The 19028-nt window shown below is 58.6% G+C and overlaps 1 protein-coding gene across 1 annotated transcript in view; it reads right to left on the minus strand.

The window, feature by feature from the left end:
* CACNA2D4 (calcium voltage-gated channel auxiliary subunit alpha2delta 4) overlaps positions 1-19028 on the minus strand; it is a 97247-nt gene that overhangs the window by 61329 nt on the left and 16890 nt on the right. The window contains exons 9-21 of the mRNA XM_060307002.1: positions 15748-15829; positions 14335-14451; positions 11178-11237; positions 10384-10546; positions 10037-10168; positions 5932-5992; positions 5179-5329; positions 4327-4401; positions 3974-4063; positions 3785-3898; positions 3402-3480; positions 1676-1825; positions 510-586 (exon numbers count right to left, since the gene is read on the minus strand). Of these exons, the coding sequence (XP_060162985.1) occupies positions 510-586; positions 1676-1825; positions 3402-3480; positions 3785-3898; positions 3974-4063; positions 4327-4401; positions 5179-5329; positions 5932-5992; positions 10037-10168; positions 10384-10546; positions 11178-11237; positions 14335-14451; positions 15748-15829 (1351 nt within the window). The remainder of the gene's footprint in view (positions 1-509; positions 587-1675; positions 1826-3401; positions 3481-3784; positions 3899-3973; positions 4064-4326; positions 4402-5178; positions 5330-5931; positions 5993-10036; positions 10169-10383; positions 10547-11177; positions 11238-14334; positions 14452-15747; positions 15830-19028) is intronic.

Below are 19028 nucleotides of genomic sequence, written 5' to 3' on the forward strand. Positions count from 1 at the left end.
AACTACAAAGTTGAATGAAATATGAGCTTTCACAGGAGAGGCTGAAGTACTGGGATCCCAGGGCCCCTCATCTAGGGGCCCTGAAACGCCCAGGGCCCGTGAGGGAATACTCCCTGTCCAGGTAGAGGACGGACGGCTCCCACTCCCCACCAGAGCCTTTACGAACAAGCCAGGGCCTGCCCACACTAGCAGGTTCCGTGTGCTTTTGCCGGAAGCCTGGCAGGTGACCCCTCTGGCCCTGATCCCCAAGCCAGGGTCCCAAGTCCAGAGCAGCGGGTCAGCGCCAGGCTGGATGAACAGAATCACGGGGCGGCTTTGGGAAGTGTGGCCCCTGCCCCATCCCCTCCCGACCCAGAGATTCTGACATGGCTACTTGGGCACAGGGCCTGGAACCTGACCTTAAACCCTCCCAAGGCGGCTCTGAGGCCACGTCAAGAGCCACAGGTCTAACGACGCCAGGCAGTGGCTGGAGCTCTAAGCCGGGCAGCCGCTCGTGAGCAGACACTTACCGTCTCGTTCTTCTTGCTGAAGACAGGCATGGCCACGGTGGTCAGCAGCGCCATGCTCTGCGCCTGCGGGTAGAGAGCTGTCAGGGGGACGAGCGAAGGGCAGTGTCCACAGACTGGGGACCCAAGCCGCCACTTCAACCACAACTCAGGGGCACCTTCCAACGGGAGGAAGAAATCCCCAAGGAGGCTTCCCTTCTCTGCATGAAGACAGCTGGGGGAAAGGCTGGACGGGGAAGGCCGGACAGGGGAGCGGGCTGACGTCACTTAGCGAATGAAGCCCTAAGCCGGAGGGGGCCCCAGAGCCCCGAGTATGCGGCCCAGCCCCTGAGCACACCCAGGCTCACCCAGGCCTCTGGTCTCGGCCATGCCAAGGATGAGGGTGCACCCGTGGGACCAGCCCATCTGTGCATGAGCCCAGAAACAGAGGCTCAGACAGCAAGAGGACAGGCCGAGGAGTCAACAGGGGACAGGTTCTGGTCACTGAGATGCCAGATTAAGTGTCAGGTAAGAGTCCCTGGACATTTCTCTTAAAGGTGGGGTGTGCACCCCTCCCTTCCTCCACCTGAAGCCTAGAATTCGTCCGCAGTCGTCCTGACCCCACTAGCCACCTGGACTATGTGGACCCCAGGGATGGCAGGGGGCAGGGGGCAGCGGGAAGGGGCCAGGGGGCTCGTCATTCACTTTTTACGTGTCCCCTTTTACGTGAGGGGGACACACACTTCTCTCCTATCGAAGCCACTATTTCCAGATGTCTCTTAATCCCAGCCTGCTATGACGCTGCTGGAGCAGGTGTCTGCGTCTGTGTTGGGTTTGAGGCGTGTCAGGAAGGTCCCTTCCCTGACATCTCATCTGACTGTCTACCTTCCGTGTCTGGTCCTGCATGGGGGAGAACTACAGGAGGTCTTGCTGGAAACTTGGGCCCTGAGGGAGGCCGCTGGTTAAGCCGTAGTGTCCTGAATCACTGGTTGGCCCCCTTTCTTCCCAGAGCAGGTGAGGATTATGGGAAAAGGGAGGGATGAGTCTGCAGCAGACGGCTCTGTCCACGGGGGTGCGGCCCTGGGGGGGTGGTCTGCTCCCGGGGCTCCCGGGCCAAGGTGTCGCTCCCCCAGTGTCTCTCCAGGACGTGCTCTGCCCACCCCACTCCCAACCCAGGAGTCACCTCTCACTCGCTGGGGGCCCCACCTTGCTGTCCATGTAGGCTTCCGTCCAGGTGATGTCATGGTCGTGGTTGATGACCATGGGCCGGCTGAGCACATGCAGGTATTCCATCACGTTCTCCTGGGCATCTGCCAGAGTGGAGATCTGCGTGTAGTAGCCTGTGGAGGGGAGGGGCGGATGGCTGTGGATGCAGGGCCTGCGCACCCCCAGCCGCGACGGCTCTTGGCTGGGCCCCTGGCTGGGAGCTGCCCTGGGCCGCTAGGTACCACTTTCCCCAAGGCTGTCCTCTCCCGGGGCAACTGGAGGCCAGTGGTGCTGCGGGGGCACGAAGGCCTGGCCCTGGCTGGACTTGGCAGAACCTTGAGGCTCCCCCTGCCCGAGAAGCAGGGCCTCAACTCAGGGCGCGAGGCCACCCCTCACTCCCTGCAGGGCTGTCCTCAGCGGTGCCTGCAGGCAGCTCTGTCCCGGGTCTGTTTTCTGAGAGCCCCACCTCCTCCTTTCCCTGACTGCTGTCGTCCCTCAGTTACTGGGAGGGGGCCGCAGCTGAGGCGGTATTTAAAAGAGCAAATGCCAGGCTTCCCTGGTGGCACAGTGGTTGAGAGTCTGCCTGCCGATGCAGGGGACGCGGGTTCGTGCCCCGGTCCGGGAAGGTCCCACATGCCGCAGAGCGGCTGGGCCCGTGGGCCATGGCCGCTGAGCCTGTGCGTCTGGAGCCTGTGCTCCGCAACAGGAGAGGCCACAGTGGTGAGAGGCCCGCATAACGCAAAAAAAAAAAAAAAAAAAAAAAGAGCAAATGCTTTACAAGGCTGTGACGATTTATCACGTGACCGCTCGTCACCTCCCACAGAACACTGTCGCCAGCTCTGGGGAATGGGACAGCTTTCATTCCCAGGGTGCCTCTTGTCTGGGACCCTTTGACCATGCCCTTCCCTCGGCCCAGAACATCCTTCCCCGCTCTCTGCATCTGACTCACTCCTACCACTTCCTTCTGTCTCACCTTAGAACCCTGTCCTTCAGGAGGCCCGCCTGGACCCCCCAAATGCGGAGGGCTCGCCCCTCGCCCAGAACCCTGGGCAGCCTGTGCCCCGCTGCCCCTCAGCGCGATGCAGAGGTCCCGTCCCGGATGCTCATGTGTGCGCCTCCCTGACTGGACCGGGCCTTCCTGACCACGTCGACCCACTAGGGCCGGGAGAGTCAGCCACCCACAGCAGGTTCTCGGATGTCCTGCTGGGATCGAGGAACCCGAGTCGGCACCTCGAGGCCCGGGTCTTGGGTTCTGGCCAGAGACAGATGAGGGCTGCCACACACAAAACCTTAATCTAAAGAAGATGACGGTCTCTGCCTTTTGTCTGGAGCAGAAACAGAGCACACGGGCTTCATCTGCAGCAGCAGGAACGGAGGCTGGACATCAGAGACGACTGACATTGAAAGGTCGGGCCCATGTCTACATGGTTTTCCGTGTGGCAGTCTGGATAAGGCTTATTTGAAGAGACAGCAGAACGGGAGTCACCACCTCCAGGCGCGCTGCGGGAGGTGTCACGGGGGTGAGAGCCCCGCAGGGAACGATCGACATGGGTCTTGCTTTGTCTCAGCAGGAGGGGGGCGGATGCTGTCACCTTTGCTCTGGGTCCCTTTGTGGGAGGCCCAGCTGAGCACCTGCGGGGTCCGGGGATGCCCTCCCACCTGCGCTCAGGTGAGGCCGCCGGACGCCCTGCCTCACGTGGCGTCACCCACCTTTGTTATTGCACGCGATCCACTTCAAGCGGTCAGCAAAACTTACTTCCTTCCCGATCAGGTAAGTGAAGAGCCGGACCTGGTGGACGAGACACGGCGGACTCAGCAGGGTCCCGGCTGCGAGAGGCCTGACCGTGTCTGTGTCTGAATCGGGGGCCGGGTCTCTGGATTCCACACTTTCACCCCTTTGCATCAGGAAGGGCCCGGGGCCCAGGCTCGCCGGGATGCCCGCCGGCGTGAAGGCTTGCCCGGCGGGGCTCACAGCCAGCAGTCTTCTGTCTCTACCGTGCCCTCGCTCGGGGCCTGGGGCCCACGGGGTGGGGCGTGTGGACGCGGCAGAAGGAGGCGCTCCCCCGGCCCCCGGCCACCGCCCAGGGAGGAACCTTGCGGCGCGGCCAGTTGTATCTCTCCAGCACTGTCCTGTGGTCCTCCACGGCCCCATCGGTGATCAGCATGATGGCCTGGTTGCACAGGCTTCCTTGCCCGGCCTCTTGGAACTGCGTGGAGGACGTGGCCATGACTCCCCATCTCCCCTCACCACCCCAGCGCCCCTGCTCCGCCAGCTGCCGTACCTGCTGCAGGATCTGGAAGGCCTCACTGAGGGCTTGGCCCACGACCCCCACACCTTTGACCATCAGCTTGTCCACCAGCTGTTTGAAGTGCTGTCCCGGGGAAGAGGATGGGGGAGGGTCAGCCGGTCAGTGGACCAGGGAACCTTCCCCTTTGGTCGTACTTTCAGAGGCTGCGCAGAGCTATTCACCCAGAAGAACAAGATTGCAGGACCCACCCCCTACTTTCATGGCTGGACCCCTGCAGCGGATGTCTCTCAGATGCCCCCAGGGTAAGCCGAGAGGGTGTGAGTGGCCGGGTGCAGGGCCACCCTCACCCCTGGATGGAGATGCTGGACCAGCACAGGTACACTCACCTCTCTGTTGTCCCGATCCGCCTGGACCAGGATCCCTTTAAAACAAGGCTCGATGTAGTGGATGTAGTCGTTGTACTGCAAAGGGCAGAACACACAAGATCAGTTGGGAAAGTCAGGGCCCAGTGACGGAGCTCGCAACTCACGGCGGGCCAGGGGTGGGGTCACCCGGGCCCCTGTGTAATATGACCTTGGGGGACCCCAGGTTTTGGGCAATTTTCTCTGAGTAGAGGGGAGGGAACAGTAGGGCCTTAACTCTAAACGTTCTCCCTCAAATCCTGGCCCTTGGCATCTTCCCAGGAGGCCAGCTGGGTGCCGTCCATCCCTGGGGCTCACGGAGACCAGGAGTTACCTAACTCTCCTCTCCCATTTCCTTCTGTTTGTCCCTCCACTTCATCACCTTTTGGGGGCAGGTGGAGCGACCCTCAGGAGAGTCGCTGTGAAAGCAGGACCAGGGGCTGCTGGCCCCTCCTCCCGACCTGCCTGGATTTGGGGAGGATGGAAGTAGGGCCCTGGGGTCACCCATCCTGCAGATGCAGGAGGCTTCTCCCCAGTGGCGCCAGGCAAGGGCACATGGGCGGGGCTGAGTTAGGGATCTACTCGGATACCCCTTCATCTGGACTGGACCCCAGCCTCGTCTGAGAACCTGAGTAAATCTACCAACTCCGAGAAACGGACATATGCGTTTCCCACGTAATTTCAGAAACTGTGGACGCCTGGAAGCCTGTCTTGGGTGGGGAGTCTCAGCTTCAGGGGATAGGGTCCTTCACAGCACGAAGCATCGGGTGGCCGTAAGTACAGGTCATTCCGGTGCAGGCAGAGGACGGGTTTTCTGGAACGGGAAGGCGAGTTTACCGAGATGATGTTCACGAAGTCGTTTTCCCCCAGCGTGTCCAGGATGGTGGAGACCGTGTGCTTGGCGATGGCCATCCGCAGCCCCTTCATGCTGCCGCTCGTGTCCATCACGATCACGATGTCCTTCGGGGACGTGGCAGCTTGTATGTACCTTTAGCAGAAAGGAAGGGACAGGCCGACGGTGGGAGAGCCGAGCCAGAACCGCCGCCGACCGGGTCCCCCTGGTTTCCATTCAGACTCTGGCTCAAAGTTCAGGTCAACGCCCGGGGTTTCTCAGGTCCGGAACCACTCAGTTCTGGAGCCATTTCGGGTGCCGTGGCTGGGACTGTGCCCATCGAATGGTCAAGTGCTCATGGTGACCCTTGTCCTCTTTGTTTCGGGCCAGCCCTGGTCCCGGGGTGCTGGCAGTGGGAAGGCAGGGAGCTGGATGCCCCCTCAGACTGGGTTACAGATCTGCCAGAGGAGGGGTGAGGACGGAGGGGAGAGCCTGGTGCGAAGACAGCTCAGAGCCCTGGGAGGAGGTTTGGGGCAGGGGAGACACATGCGGTCAGGGCTGGAGCAGAGCAGCTGTAGGGGGACGGGGGGGACGGGGTCGGGGGAGAGGGATGCAGAAGGACACTCTTCTTCTCCTGTGTTGGATTAGTTCTACCTGCGGCCCTGGGGGTGGGGGTGGGCTCAGGGCAGGAGAACGAGGCAACATCCGAGGCTACAGAAAGATGCTGGCCCCTGAGGCCTCGCCCCGGGGACGCTTACCAGCCGCGGTTCCGGCAGTCGAAGGTGATGACCCCGTTCTCATCAGGCGTCCATTTGATGCCTGGGGAAGGAAAGTCTGGTTTCTTCGCTGGCTCGAGAGGCTGCTCCAGAGCTTCCGCCTGGGTGCTGACACCCGGCACGGCCAGGACCCCCAGGGCAGTAGGTCAGCCCCTGTGAACTGAGGGAGGCCGGCTCTTGGAGGGACACTCACCTCCCAGCGGCCCCGATCCAGAGTTGGGTTAATTTCATAGGTAGGACCCCGCCCCCCCACCCAGCCATGTGGTTCCTGGGACTCATCGGTGGGGCTAAACTTCCCATCAAACTAGACGGGGAGGCCCAGGGGTGTGACTTTTATTTAGCGTCATTGCCATCCAGCAGAGCGTGCACAGAGCAGGCGGGAGCCGAGGCTCTGAGCTGCAGCCCACCTGCCTCCAGGCAGATCAGCTGCTGGTGTTTGCGCCCTCCCTGTTAGCTGCGGGGGGAGGTGATTTGGCTACCAGACTAAGCTCCCCAAGGCCAGGCCTTCCCAGGGCCTGGCAGGTCTGACACGGGTTCCCGGTACAGCAACGGAGAGGGGCAGCTGAGACGGAAGTTCTTGGCTCTGAACCCAAACCTTAGAAGAGGGCTTTGGTGGTCCCGGGCGGGGTGCCCTCAACCCCGAGCAGAAACAGAGGTCAACCCTCTCGAGGGAAGCTTTCCCAAGTCGGGCCCCACAAGCCAAGGTCACCACGTGCGTCAGAAACAGGCCCCTGTGGGTGAGAGGCAGCGAGGCAAGAACCATGAGACGTGTCCTCCCGGGATGACGGGCGCTGCTGAGACAGGGAGGCGAGAGCGTGGCCGTTGTGGAAAAGGACCGAGGGGTGGCCTCTAGCAAGAGGGCGCCACAGGCCCCGTGAAGCAAAGCGCTCGGTGAACGGAGACCCACAGGAGTGAGAGATGAGCTCTGTCTCTGCTCCACTGATGTAAGTACGTGGTTTCCAAAGGACAACGCGGGCGATCACCCCCCACCTAGCAGAGTCACCGAACTCCCAGTTCCCTGAGAGACACAGAGAAAGGTCTGCACATGTTCCTAAGCTGTTTCTGCAGGAAGCAGACACCACCGATGAGAACTGCTGACCGCGGGCACGTGGGCCCCAGACTGGCTGAAACCAGGTGGACGAGGCTCGAAACCTCACCGGACGCCAACCAACCCGAGAATCGAGCACGAGCTGATCAGGCTCCTGCACCCTCCCCGGCGCGGCCTTTAACCCCCCTCCCTAGACGTCCCCAGGGAGCTGGCGCCCTTTCCCTCCTTCTGCTGCACCAGCTCTCCTTTCGATGAAAAAGCTTTGCTCGCCTAGGAGTCTTGTGGGAGTGATGTTCATTGCTGTGGCCTTGCTTTCCCAGAACCTAGAGAGAGCGCCTGGGAACTCACACAAGGGGTATTTGTATCAAATATCAACAGTGAGAGTATCCAATTTGCAGGGATAAAAACAGGGAAACATTAGATGAAAATAAGTCAGGGTGGGGAGGTGGAGGTGCAAGTGGGAGAGTTCTAAAGCCCTTTTTTGACTGCGAGGAGGGTGGAAATAGTATTTTAATTGTTATATCGCATGTTAAAAATGCTTGAGGGCTTCCCTGGTGGCGCAGTGGTTGAGGGACTCCGCCTGCCAATGCAGGGGACGCGGGTTCGTGCCCCGGTCCGGGAAGATCCCACATGCCGCGGAGCGGCTGGGCCCGTGAGCCATGGCCGCTGAGCCTGCGCGTCCGGAGCCTGTGCCCCGCAACGGGAGAGGCCGCGGCAGTGAGAGGCCCGCATACCGCAAAAAAAAAAAAAAAAAAAAAGCTTGATAAAACAGCAGGGCTAATTACTAAAAGAATGGGAACAGAGGAATAAGCTCCAAACTGACAGAAAAAAAGAGAAGGAAGGGGTAGGGGAGATTTATCAAAAAACATAAATCATTAAAAAAGACGAAGAAAGGAAACATAGAACTAGAGGGATGAGTAGAAATTTAAAAAATAAGATAATAGCATGTCCAAATATATCAACATAATACATGGAAATGTGCTTAACTTGCGAAATGGTAAAAGAGGTTGTCAGTTTGCATAAAAATTAAAAAGCTATAAGCTATTTTCAAGAGATATGGCTAAAACAAAATGACATAGAAGATTGGAAGTAAAAGGATGGAAAAAAAATATATATGTCTGGCAAATACCAACTGAGAACATACTGGTATCACGCTATGAATACCGACAAAACAGACTTAAAAGGTGTCATAAGGGCTAACAAGAGTCAAGCAGACACAACACCAGCAAAGACACAGAAAATCTAAACAATACGGTTGACAAGCCTGATCTAATGACGTAGCAGAAGTTTTCATCCAGCGATTAAAGCACACATGGAATATTTACACAACATGATGACATACTAGGCTATTAACTAAATCCCAGCTAACTTCATATATTCAGTACCACGTACACTGTGTCCTCTGACTGCAAAGCAACTGAACTAGGAATTTATACTAAAAAGATAAATATCAAATCCCTATGTATTTGGAAATTTAAAAAGCACACAGTTAAATAACTGAGAGATCAAAGAAGAAATCACAGGGGAATACAAACATATTGAGAAGCAGACAATACGATAACTAAAACACTACGCTGACACCAGAAAGCACAGGCAACAACTTCCGTGTATCAGAGGACACAGTCGACGGAGTGCAAAGGCCGCCCATAGAATGGGAGGAGATATCCGGAATGTATAGAGAACTCCTGCAACTCAGCAGCAACAGCGACAACCTGCTTTACAGATGGGCAAGTTTTGTGCTTGCACACAAGTTGACGGCTCTGGAAGCCCCGATGTGGCGGGATTTCCACCCTGGGGAAGGCTTGAGGGACATGGGAGTTGTCTTCAAGCATCTGAAGGGCTGTTCCATGGAAGAGGGATGAACTTGTTCATCAAGACTCCAGAGAACAGGAAAAGAACCAAATGGCTTGTTGTGGATTTGGGCAGAGACAAGAGGTACCACTGAGGGAGACCGGTGAGCCCTGAGGTCACTTTGTGCTCCTCCTAAGAGAGGCCCAGGGGACACACATGGCTGTCCTCAGGACCCTTTGAGACAGGCTGGGACCTGGCACCTGGGACCCTCTGCTGCAGTGCTTGCACCTGGAGAGACGTCTCCTCCAGCAACAAAGAAACTATGAAGGACTAAAAATACCTGCGTGCCTGCAGAGCTGGGGCAAATTATGGACAACACGATACAAAAAGACCAAAAAAACCCAACTGCCACTTCTGAAGGGCCGGGAGCAAAAGCAGGGTACTGGGCATGCCCCCTGCTCTCAACACCAGAAAGGGGTGGGCAAAACACCTAAGCCGCCCGTCCAGCCCGACCCCTGGACACACCCCTACCTTCACCCCATATAAGGAACCAGCTCGCCTCGCCCCTACACCCCACAGGGGGTGAGCAAGGGAACCTGTTGTTCTCACTCTCTCTGCCGCAGCAGGGGCCCCACTAAAGCCTTGCCTGAGTTTCTTGTCTGGCCTCTTGTCAATTTCTATTGATTGAGGAGGTCCAGAACCCTGGCCAGCCACACCTTCCGGTTCCTATCTCAGAAAACAGGGCAATATTAAGGCTTTCTGGACAGGGGGCTAAAATAAGACGAGTGGGCATGAGCTGTGGTGGTGAATTGTTTTAAATGAGAGATAAAAGAAGGCAGCGCTCTTGGAGGCCCCGTGGAAGGGGCTTCCGTTTTCTGTTCGTTGGTAGACAAGGGGGCTTCCCTGCTGCCTGCTGGGTTGGCCGCTAGCCTGTGACGCTTCCTTCCCCGCTGCTGAATGAGTGACTCTGCCCCACTTCTCCAGTGAAGATGGGAATTGCTTTGCCCTCCTTTCCGCCTCCCATGTGCTTCTCACAGGACAAGCGTCCAGGTGGGCGCTTACTGGCTGCTTACCGAGGCGTCATTTGTTCATTCCTTCATCAGCTTGAAAGTGTGCTTATCAGGTTGTGAAGGGGACGGAGGGGGGTTGGAGGCGCTTTTGGACCAGGGTCCATCTCCAGTGCCTCCGTCGCCTTGTTCCCAGAGACGGAGCCCCGAGGACCGTGGAGATGCCTCCCAGCGGCCTCACCTGGGTAGATGCGGAAGAACCCTGTCGAGCTGCCAAAGTACTGCCAGGTCAGCGTCGGGTCTCTCTGGAAGTTCTCCACAAAGACAGGGTTCAAGGCTTCGGACATGTAGATTCCATTCAAAATATCCGGGTCTGAAGGGTACGATTATAGGAGGAAGTGCAGGGGAAACGAGATCAGTCTTCCCCCGCGGAACACGCATGCACACACACACACCCACACACCCGTGTGCCCACAGCCTGCAGCAACGCCGCCCACGACTGCTGTCCACACCCGCACTCCTCTTCCCCCTCCCCAGGGACCTCCGTTTGCTCCGGGCGGGGCTGCGGGCTGGGGTCCTGGCGGTCACCTTTGTTGTAGACATTGGTGGGCAGCTGCACGCTGCTCAGAGACGTGTTCACCAGCAGGTTGCTGAAGTGCGCGTTGGCCTCCAGGACGAACTCGGCCCCCAGCTCCACGTAGGCTCCGCCTGCGTCCTTCTCATTGATGAGGACAGAGTTGTAATAGTTAAACTAGGGCGACACCGAGAAGATGGGAGGGCAGGGGGCCCAGGGAGGGGAAGGGGAGAGAGAGAGAGAGAGAGAGAGAGCGTCACACGTGATGGATATCGGACAGACTGACCGCCACGTCCACACTGGCGGAGGATTCCGGCCACGATCACTGATTCGGGGCAAATACCCATCCAGACATTGGATCGGATGGTTGGTTCTTCTGGGTTTTGGTGTAAACTGTCTAGATTATGGCTTCAGTCCCCACTTTGGCGTATGTGGACGCAGCCAGCGCTGGAGACTGACAGGCGGACACAGATTCAGGGAGAGGTGGACAGATGGAGGCAGCCTGGCCAGCACCCCGAGATCTTGCATGGGGGGAGGGCTCCTGGGGGACAAAATGGGGGTCCCTGCAGGGGGCTTCCCTCTGAAGAGAAGGCCTGCAGCCTGGCCTCTGGCCAGCCATAAATGTCTCCTCAGATACAGTGGTTCAGAATGAAACCTCTACAGCGTCATACAAACCGGTGCACATTGAAAGATGGAGCCGGGCCTATGCAATTCCCACCCCATGTCCCACCCTCAGGCGGCCCCAGCCCCTGGGGCGCTGGGACATTAGGCACCGTACCTCCCAGGGCTGTGGGAGGGGACGACTCACCACCAGGGACTCGTTGAATTCGTGGTTCAGGTCGGCCTCCTCGGCAGCCTCGACCAGATTCTGCGGGCGGGGATGGGAAGGGGAGAGTCAGTGCGGGAAGGAGGCCAGAGGCCCCGTAAGGTCCACTGCCAGGGCCCACCCGCGAGAACTGGGGACAGACTCTCGGACCAGCACCTGCGCACGAATGCTCACAGCGTCACGAGTCACAGTAGCCCGAAGGCAGGTGCATGTCACAGGGACAGGAAGCCAGTCTGAAAGGTGACACACTGAGTCCTTCCAGCTACATGACATTGTGGGGAAGGTGAGGCTAGGGACACAGCACAAAGGTCAGTGGTCGCCAGGGGTTTGTGGGGAGGGATGGATGAGTAGCCGGCAAGCAGGATTTCTTAGCGCAGGGAAACTACTCTGTGTGATCTCTGATGATGGAGACACGTCGTCATACGTTTGTCCAAACGCCCGGAACGTACACCACCGAGAGCGAACCGTCATGCAGACTGCGGACTTTGGGTGACAATGACGTGTCAGCGTAGGTTCGTTAATTGTACAAACACACCGTCTGGTGGGCGTGTGGATAGTTTTGGGGGGGCTGTGTTTGTGGAGGGGGGTAAATGGAAACTCTCTGTACTTTCTTCACAATTTTGCTGTCAACCTGAAACTGCTTTAAGAAATAGAGTCTATTAAAATGTGTGTCTGTGTGTCTCTCTCCCTCTGTATTCAGTCTGTACACAGTCAGCAGCCAAAGGTGGAGTCAGCCAGTGTTTGACCTTCTGTGTCTGGAGTCTCTCACTTAGCACAATGTTTCCAAGGTTCATCCATATTTTAACATGTATCAGACATGTTTAACATGTATTCATTTCTTTTTTTTCTTAGTAATTTATTTATTTAATTTATTTATTATTTTTGGCTGCGTCGGGTCTTCGTTGCTGCGCGCGGGCTTTCTCCAGTTGCGGCGAGTGGCGCTCCTCTTGTTTCGGAGCACGGGCTCTAGGAGCACGGGCTTCAGTAGTTGTGACCCACGGGCTCAGTAGCTGTGGTGCACGGGCTTACTTGCTCTGAGGCACGTGGGATCATTTCTTTTTATTTCTGAATCATATTCCATTTTATGGATAGCCCACTTTTTGTTTATCTGCTCAACAGCTGGTGGACATTTGGGCTCTTTCCAAATGGAAATTGGTCCATCTGTGACAACCTGGGTGCACCTGGAAGACGTCAGGCCAAGTGAAATCAGCTGGATGCAGGAAGGCACATACTGCATGGAGTCACTTACTGTGGATCTAAACTAGTCAAACTCCTAGAAACAGAGGGTAGAATGGCGGTTGCCAGGGTCTGAGGGAGGGTGGAATGGGCGCTGGTCGAGGGGTACAGAGTCTCGGCTGTGCAAGAGGAGTGAATTGTGGAGAGCTGATGCACAGCAAGGTGGCTTAGGTGACAATATTGTAGGGTGTGCTTGACCTTTGCTAAGAGGGTTGTTCTTGGGCGTTCTCACCTCTCATACAAAAAGAAAGAAAGGGGTGGGGAGGGAGGGAAGAAGGAAGGGAGGGAGGAAAATACCAGTTATCCTTAATGCATTGTATCCTTAATACAATTACCATTTGTGAGTGATGGATAAGGTGGCTGGCTTGGTTGGGGTGACTGTTTCACAATGGATGTGTATATCGGGCCATCAGGTTGTACATCTTAGTATACACAACTTTTGATTGTCAATTATACCTCAGTAAACCCGGGGGTGGGGGAAAGGAGACCAGAGCTCCTAAGCTGGCTTTGCCAGGGGGAGCCGCTGCCCTCTGGGTCTCTATTTACACTCGTGTACACTGGGCAGAACCAGCGTTATCCCCAACAAGGAGGGAGGGCCCTCCTTGCTTCCCTACTCCCGAACCCCAATGCCGAGATGTGATGAAGAAATTCCATGGGGCAAAGATTATTTGAGTGCCGCTCTCCAGGCAATTTCCCCACGGGCACCCTCATAGAAGGGTCCGTGGCTGTGGCCCTGGGGGCACCCCCAGCAGGGAGCAGGGCCTCAAGCTTGGAGAAGGTCCACAGAGCAAGTGCCCCCCGGGTTGGTTTTCCGTGTTGAGGCCGTGGAAAGGATGCGGTGCCCCTGGAGCCCCCGGAGCCCAGCGCCCCGGGCTCTGGAGGTGTCTCAGGACCTCTTGTGCTCTGGCGCCAGGAGGGCTGGCACCTAAAGAGAGGCATCCCTGTGCCCTGGTGTCTGCACTCCGCCCAGGCCAGCTGACTGAAGGAGGCGGGTGTTACTACTGTGTTGGCTTCTCTGGGGGTCAGCCTCCCCTGCTGTGGGTGGTCCCCAGGTATCCCTCATTGCTTCCTGACGCTAAGAGCCCCTGCCCTAACTAAGCCTGCAGAGAAGAGGCTGCAAATCGTCACAGGTGGGAGAGGGGGCCCCGGCAACCTGCAGGGAGGCGGGGAAATGGGCGGGCACCAGTGGGGCTGCAGCCTGTCCCCCCACCACGGCCACCCTCGCCCATCGTCTGCACAGCCTCGGCCTCCCCGGTGGGTCCACAGCCCAGACCCCTCTCCTCCCTCCTTGTTCTCCTGGACCCCCCAAAGGAGGGAATAACGCTGGTCTGGGGTGGCCAATTCCTGGCACACAGCACCTGCTGGTTTACACCAGCCAGGTCCCCACAGGGGTCAGGGAAGCACTTCATGCCAGGGAAGTGACACGTCCCGTTTCTACCAGGCCAAGCCAGGTGGCTGTGCAGTGACGAAACACCTGGGCCCTGGGCCCCCATCAGGGCAGCACTTGGGTGCCATGAAGGGCGGGTCTGTGTGGCAGGAGGGGAGAGGCTGGGGGAGGAGAGAGGGAGTTCACGCCACCCGCTCTCACCCCCCTACGCTCCCACCCTCCAGCCCCCGCCATTCACTCAGCCCGTGACTCCTACACCCTCACTCTGCCCTGCTCTGTCCCATCACTGAACCAGAGGTCCTGACGCAGGTCCTTCTCAGCACCGTGGTTGACCCTCCAACCCTGGAGGCTGTTCCCTAAGGCAGGGTGCCCGCCCGGCCCTCCCCACTCTCCGCTTGCCCCCCACCCCGTCCTTTACAAGGGTCTTGTGGCTCATGGGCTACAAGGCAGGAGAAGGTGGTGTAGAGGGGCTCAGGGAGGGGGTTCCGTGTCCCATCAGCCCGCAGGCCTGAGCACCTGGACGGCCGCCACTTTCCTGCGGAGCATGGTCTCCATGTCCTCTGAGAACTTCCTCACCAGCTCCAAGCCATCCACCTCCTTGATCTTCAGACTGGGCTCCACGTCCTTGTATTTCTGTTCAGGGGACGTGGAGAGACACACACCTGTCGTCTTGTACCTGGACGTCCATCCCCGGCTGCCGGCGGCCTCCATCCTCCCACTGGTGCATTCACACTGGGGCCAGCATGGCCCTCCGTCCTCGTAAAACCTCCCCCAACAACCGACGAGAGACACCTCTTATCAGATGTCCTCCGATTCACATCCTTCAGAGGGAGGCTGAGGCCCAGAGAGGTCGTGAGCTTGACCGAGGTCACACAGCCAGCGCAGGGTCTGCTCTCAGGGGCTGTGAGGCTCGTGGTGTCTGTGCCCCCCATGCGCTGCAGGGGTGGGTGCTGCCTGACTCTCGGCCAGTGGGCCTGGGGGCATTAAGAGGGCCGCTGAGTCGCCATCTGGGCCCCCGGGAGGTACTCCCTCACCGTGTGTCCTGGGTGCCACCTGGGCACGAGTTACTCAGTTCCCCAAACTGTAAGATGCGTCACGTGCAAGGCTTTTACCCAGAACGGCCACAGGGTGGGGGGAGCCTGTGTGCGGTGGCGAGGGGAGCCGGCATTGCTGCTGCGGCCCTGCGGTCAGGACAGCGGGCCCCCAGCCTGGGGGACGGGACAAGCACGGCCATAAAAGCCAGAGGCTCCCCTTTCCGCAGCACTTAGAGAAAGGTGCTGAAGCTGCAGTGAGGCTTAGATGGTGACTATTGATCTCAGCGACTCGCAGCAGGACGGCAGCGCCATCCTCAGCACTGGCCTGGGAGTCGGGATACCAGCGGGATGGGAGCTTGTGGGGGCTGAGCGAGAAGCCGGCTGTCAGCCTGTGCACAGGCAGCTCAGCTCCTGCCCAGGGGCCAGGCGGGGCCGGACTGGACTCACTGGGCCCCGGTGGCTCTCTAGTGCTTGGAGACGTGGCGGCAGGTCGAGCACTGGGTGGGCGGCTCTCTGTCCGAGGGTCTTCCCACCGACCTCTCTCTGCCCCGAGGCAGCAGGCCTGTGTCCGGTCCACCAGCTCCTGCTTCTTCTCCCCTTTGTTCCTCACCCCACCATCTCTTCCCCCCATCCCATCTAGGCGTGGGTTTCCCAGGCCCCTGAGCTGACACTACACTCTTGGCCACCCGACCGTACTGTGCATCCCACCCCCCGACTTGCTCTGTGTCTTGGGCAAATCATTCCCTTCTCTGGGCCTCAGTTTCCCTATCTGAAATGGGGGTTGGGTTAGATGACCCCCAAGAGCCCTCACACCCAGACATCCTGCTTCTCCACCAGGACGGCTTAACGCCAGCTGCCCCGGGAGCCCCAGGGTGAGGGGGGGGCGGTCACTGACCTTCTGCAGCAGGAGGGAGCCCGAGTACTTGGTGACAGTGTCATACAGGTCCCTGCCGAAGGTATCTGCCCACAGCTTCACTCTGCAGGACGGTGGGAGTACGTGTGTGTGCACTCACGCGTGAGCACACACAAGGAGACACACGCAGAGATGCGCACACACAGGAGGCAAGTGTCTACATGCAGAGACACCCACCGGTGCACATACACAAACCCGCACAAACATGCAGGGACACACATAACACACACACGTATACACAGATGCACACACGCAATCACACACCCTGACGTACACCCAGGAAAACACACCGGCAGCTGTGGTCCCTCCCGGCCAGGGCAGGGGCCCAGAGGACCCATCAGGCTTGGCAGCCACACTGTGATCCCAACACCCTTGCTGGGGGGCAGGGGCTGACCGCCCGGAGCCAAGCCTAGCCCCCGCCCCCTGAGGGCTGGAGAAGAAGGGACGAGGTCGGGGTTGACCAGGCAGGGTGGGGGACCCCGAGGACTCACACAGCTGCAGCTCCTCGGCCAGTCGTCCCCCAGGTGCCCTGCGCAGGGCGCGTGAGGCAGGGAGGCCGAGGCTCTGAGCCGAGTCTGAGAGGCCGGGGCCGGCGGGCAGGAGGGTGAGGCAGCCTCACGGAGAGACCCGCCCCCACAAGTGCCCCGAGATCCCGCCCTTGGTTGGGGGTGAGGCCACACGGGGCTGTGCCTGAGCCTCTCCAGGTGGAGCAAAAGGAGTTCCCCCACGTGATCATGCCAAGGTCAGCATTCGTTCGGTCACTCAACCGACAATGATCGAGGCCCTACTATGTGCTGGGCATCGTGCACAGGCAGGAGCGGTGCCCAGTCTTTGCCTTTGTGGAACAGTTAGAGCGACACCCCTCCACGTACAGAGGGCGCCATGCACGTTTGAAGGGGCACCATCGAAGCTGGGGGAGGGGTGGTGGTGGTGAGGGAAGGCTTCCTGGCAGAGGTGGGCTCTGACTCAGTGTTGAAGTCTGGGAGAGTCTCCCCCATCAAAGAGACTTGGCCGAGAACTCTAGGTAGAGAGGACAGAGGAGCTTGGAGGGGTCAAAAACTGGAACAGGGATGAACAAACCTGACTCCACGATGGATCTGTTTCTTTTATTTTAACCTTTGTATTCTATTGCTTTTGCTACAAGTTAAGGTTGCCTATAGCCTGAAATATACAGGACAGCCCATTCTCAAGGCTCTGACCTTTAAGGGTGTAACACTTTTCATGCATATAGAGATAAAAAGTTGCAGAAGAGAGAGTAACATTTGCCTTGTTGGAGGTTTTTCTTTTTTTCTTTCTTTGTCTGAGAGGCGCGGCTTGGGGGATCGTAGTTCTCCCACCAGGGATTAAACCCAGGCCACAGCAGTGAGAGCACCAAGTCCTAACCACTGGACCACCAGGGAATTTCCTTGTTTGAGGTTTATAGAAACATCATGACCTGCCCTATGTGGACAGCTGTAAGAACAAAGGACTCCTGGCACCAAGAAGTTGGCAACAACCGAACACACCGCCTCCCCTTTAGTATAACAGCAGCCTGAATTCCAACCCGGGTGAGACGGGTCTTTGGGACACTGGTGCACTGCCCTCTCGGTCTGCTGGCTTTCCGAATAGAGTCGCCATTTCTTTGCCCCAACGACTTGTCTCTCGATTGGCCTGTTGTGTGGCGAGCAGTAGGAGCTTGGGCTCGGTAACAAAATGGCTTCCAGGTCTCCAGCTTGGGTGGTTGCGCCGATGGTGGTATTATTGAATAAAATTAAGACTATCAGGACGATCGGGGAACAAGCTGCGGAGGGCAGACGGTGACGCGTGCAGCTTGGGAGAGACAGGAGGGGAGGTCCCTGCAGCGAGGCTACTGGGTGCCGTTGGGCAGCTGTGGGCTGCCCGGCTCCAGAAAGCACCCAACACATTGCATCTTTTTTTGGGGGGTGGGGGATGTGGACCATTTTTAAAGTCTTTATTGAACTTGTTACAATATTGCTTCTGTTTTATGTTTCAGTGTTTTGGCTGCGAGGCCGGTGGGAGCTTAGCTCCCTCCACCCGGGATCGAACCTGCATCTGACTCCCCTCCCCCAGCCCGGGCACTGGAAGGTCTTAACCACTGGACTGCCGGGTAAGTCCCTCGTATTGTATCTGGAAAGATACAAACTTGAATTTCAAAGCTCCGGTGATGTTCAGGAAGAGCAGCCCGTGGCAGCGGAATGTGGGTCTAGCAGGGGGAGTCAGGGCTGGGGGTCACTGGTTGGTGGGTGGGAGCCGGGATTCTGAGGCGGACGGGCTCGCAAGGAGGGGGTGCTGGCTGAGAAGGTCTGTGAGTGAAGGGCAAACCCTGGGGAGCAGCGGCGCTCCCGGGGCCGACGGCGGGAAAGGGGCGTTAGAGGAAGACAAAGGTTAACGTGGGCGCGCGGGCAGACCCGGGAGAGCGCTGAGACTCAAGAAGGGAGAGCCGAGTGTCGGGAGCAGGCCAGGAGGTGAAGCCAGGAGTGTGTACTGGGTTGGGCGGGGAGACCTTTGGGAGTCCTGGTGCGAACAGATCTGGGAGGTGGGAGAAGCCGGGCAGGCAGGAGAAGCCGAGCCCTGAGTGGGAGGGGAAGGCGTGGGGGAGGCGCCGGTCTCTGGGGGGAAAGACTGGGAAGGATTCACTGGGGGGCAGGGATCCGGAGCCCGGGGGAGGTCTGGCTGCAGGGTGGTGGGCGCGTGCAGACACGGGCGTGGCTGTGGGCCCTCCCCTCGGCGGACGCTCGGGCGCCCCGTGTGGCCGGTCCCCTCTACGCAGTCCTGGGCTCCAGCCTTCGCTAGCCGGCGCTCAGCCTGTCCCTGGAGCTTGCCTGTACTGTTAGCTGGGGTGTGCTCCGGGATGAAGGTTACTCTCAACACCTCCCCCCACCATGAAGGGTTCAGGCTGGCAGGGGGTGTGGAGGTGAGGTCCCAGCCAGGCCGACTCGAGTTCAAGTGTGGCACTGCCATTTGCAGGCTGCGCGAGTGTGGGGTGGCCGTCTGACCTCTCTGAGCTCGTTTCCTCTACTGCAGAGTCAGGAGACCGTTCCCCACCTCACTGTGTGGACTGGAGGGTCATCTGCGGAGCACCTGGCAGCACCAGGCCTGTAACAGCTAGAGGTGGGACCCCTCGACGGGGACAGAGCTGCTCAAAGCCCGCACTTAGCTCAGCTCCACACAAACCCCCGGTGTTCGTGGGGCTGCAGGACCCCCTCTGTCAGACACGAGGCTGGCAATAGCCTGACTGTCCTCGTGGGCTCAGGTGTGATGAG

The sequence above is a fragment of the Globicephala melas genome, chromosome 10 (genome assembly GCF_963455315.2).
Source record: "Globicephala melas chromosome 10, mGloMel1.2, whole genome shotgun sequence".
NCBI lineage: Eukaryota > Metazoa > Chordata > Mammalia > Artiodactyla > Delphinidae > Globicephala > Globicephala melas.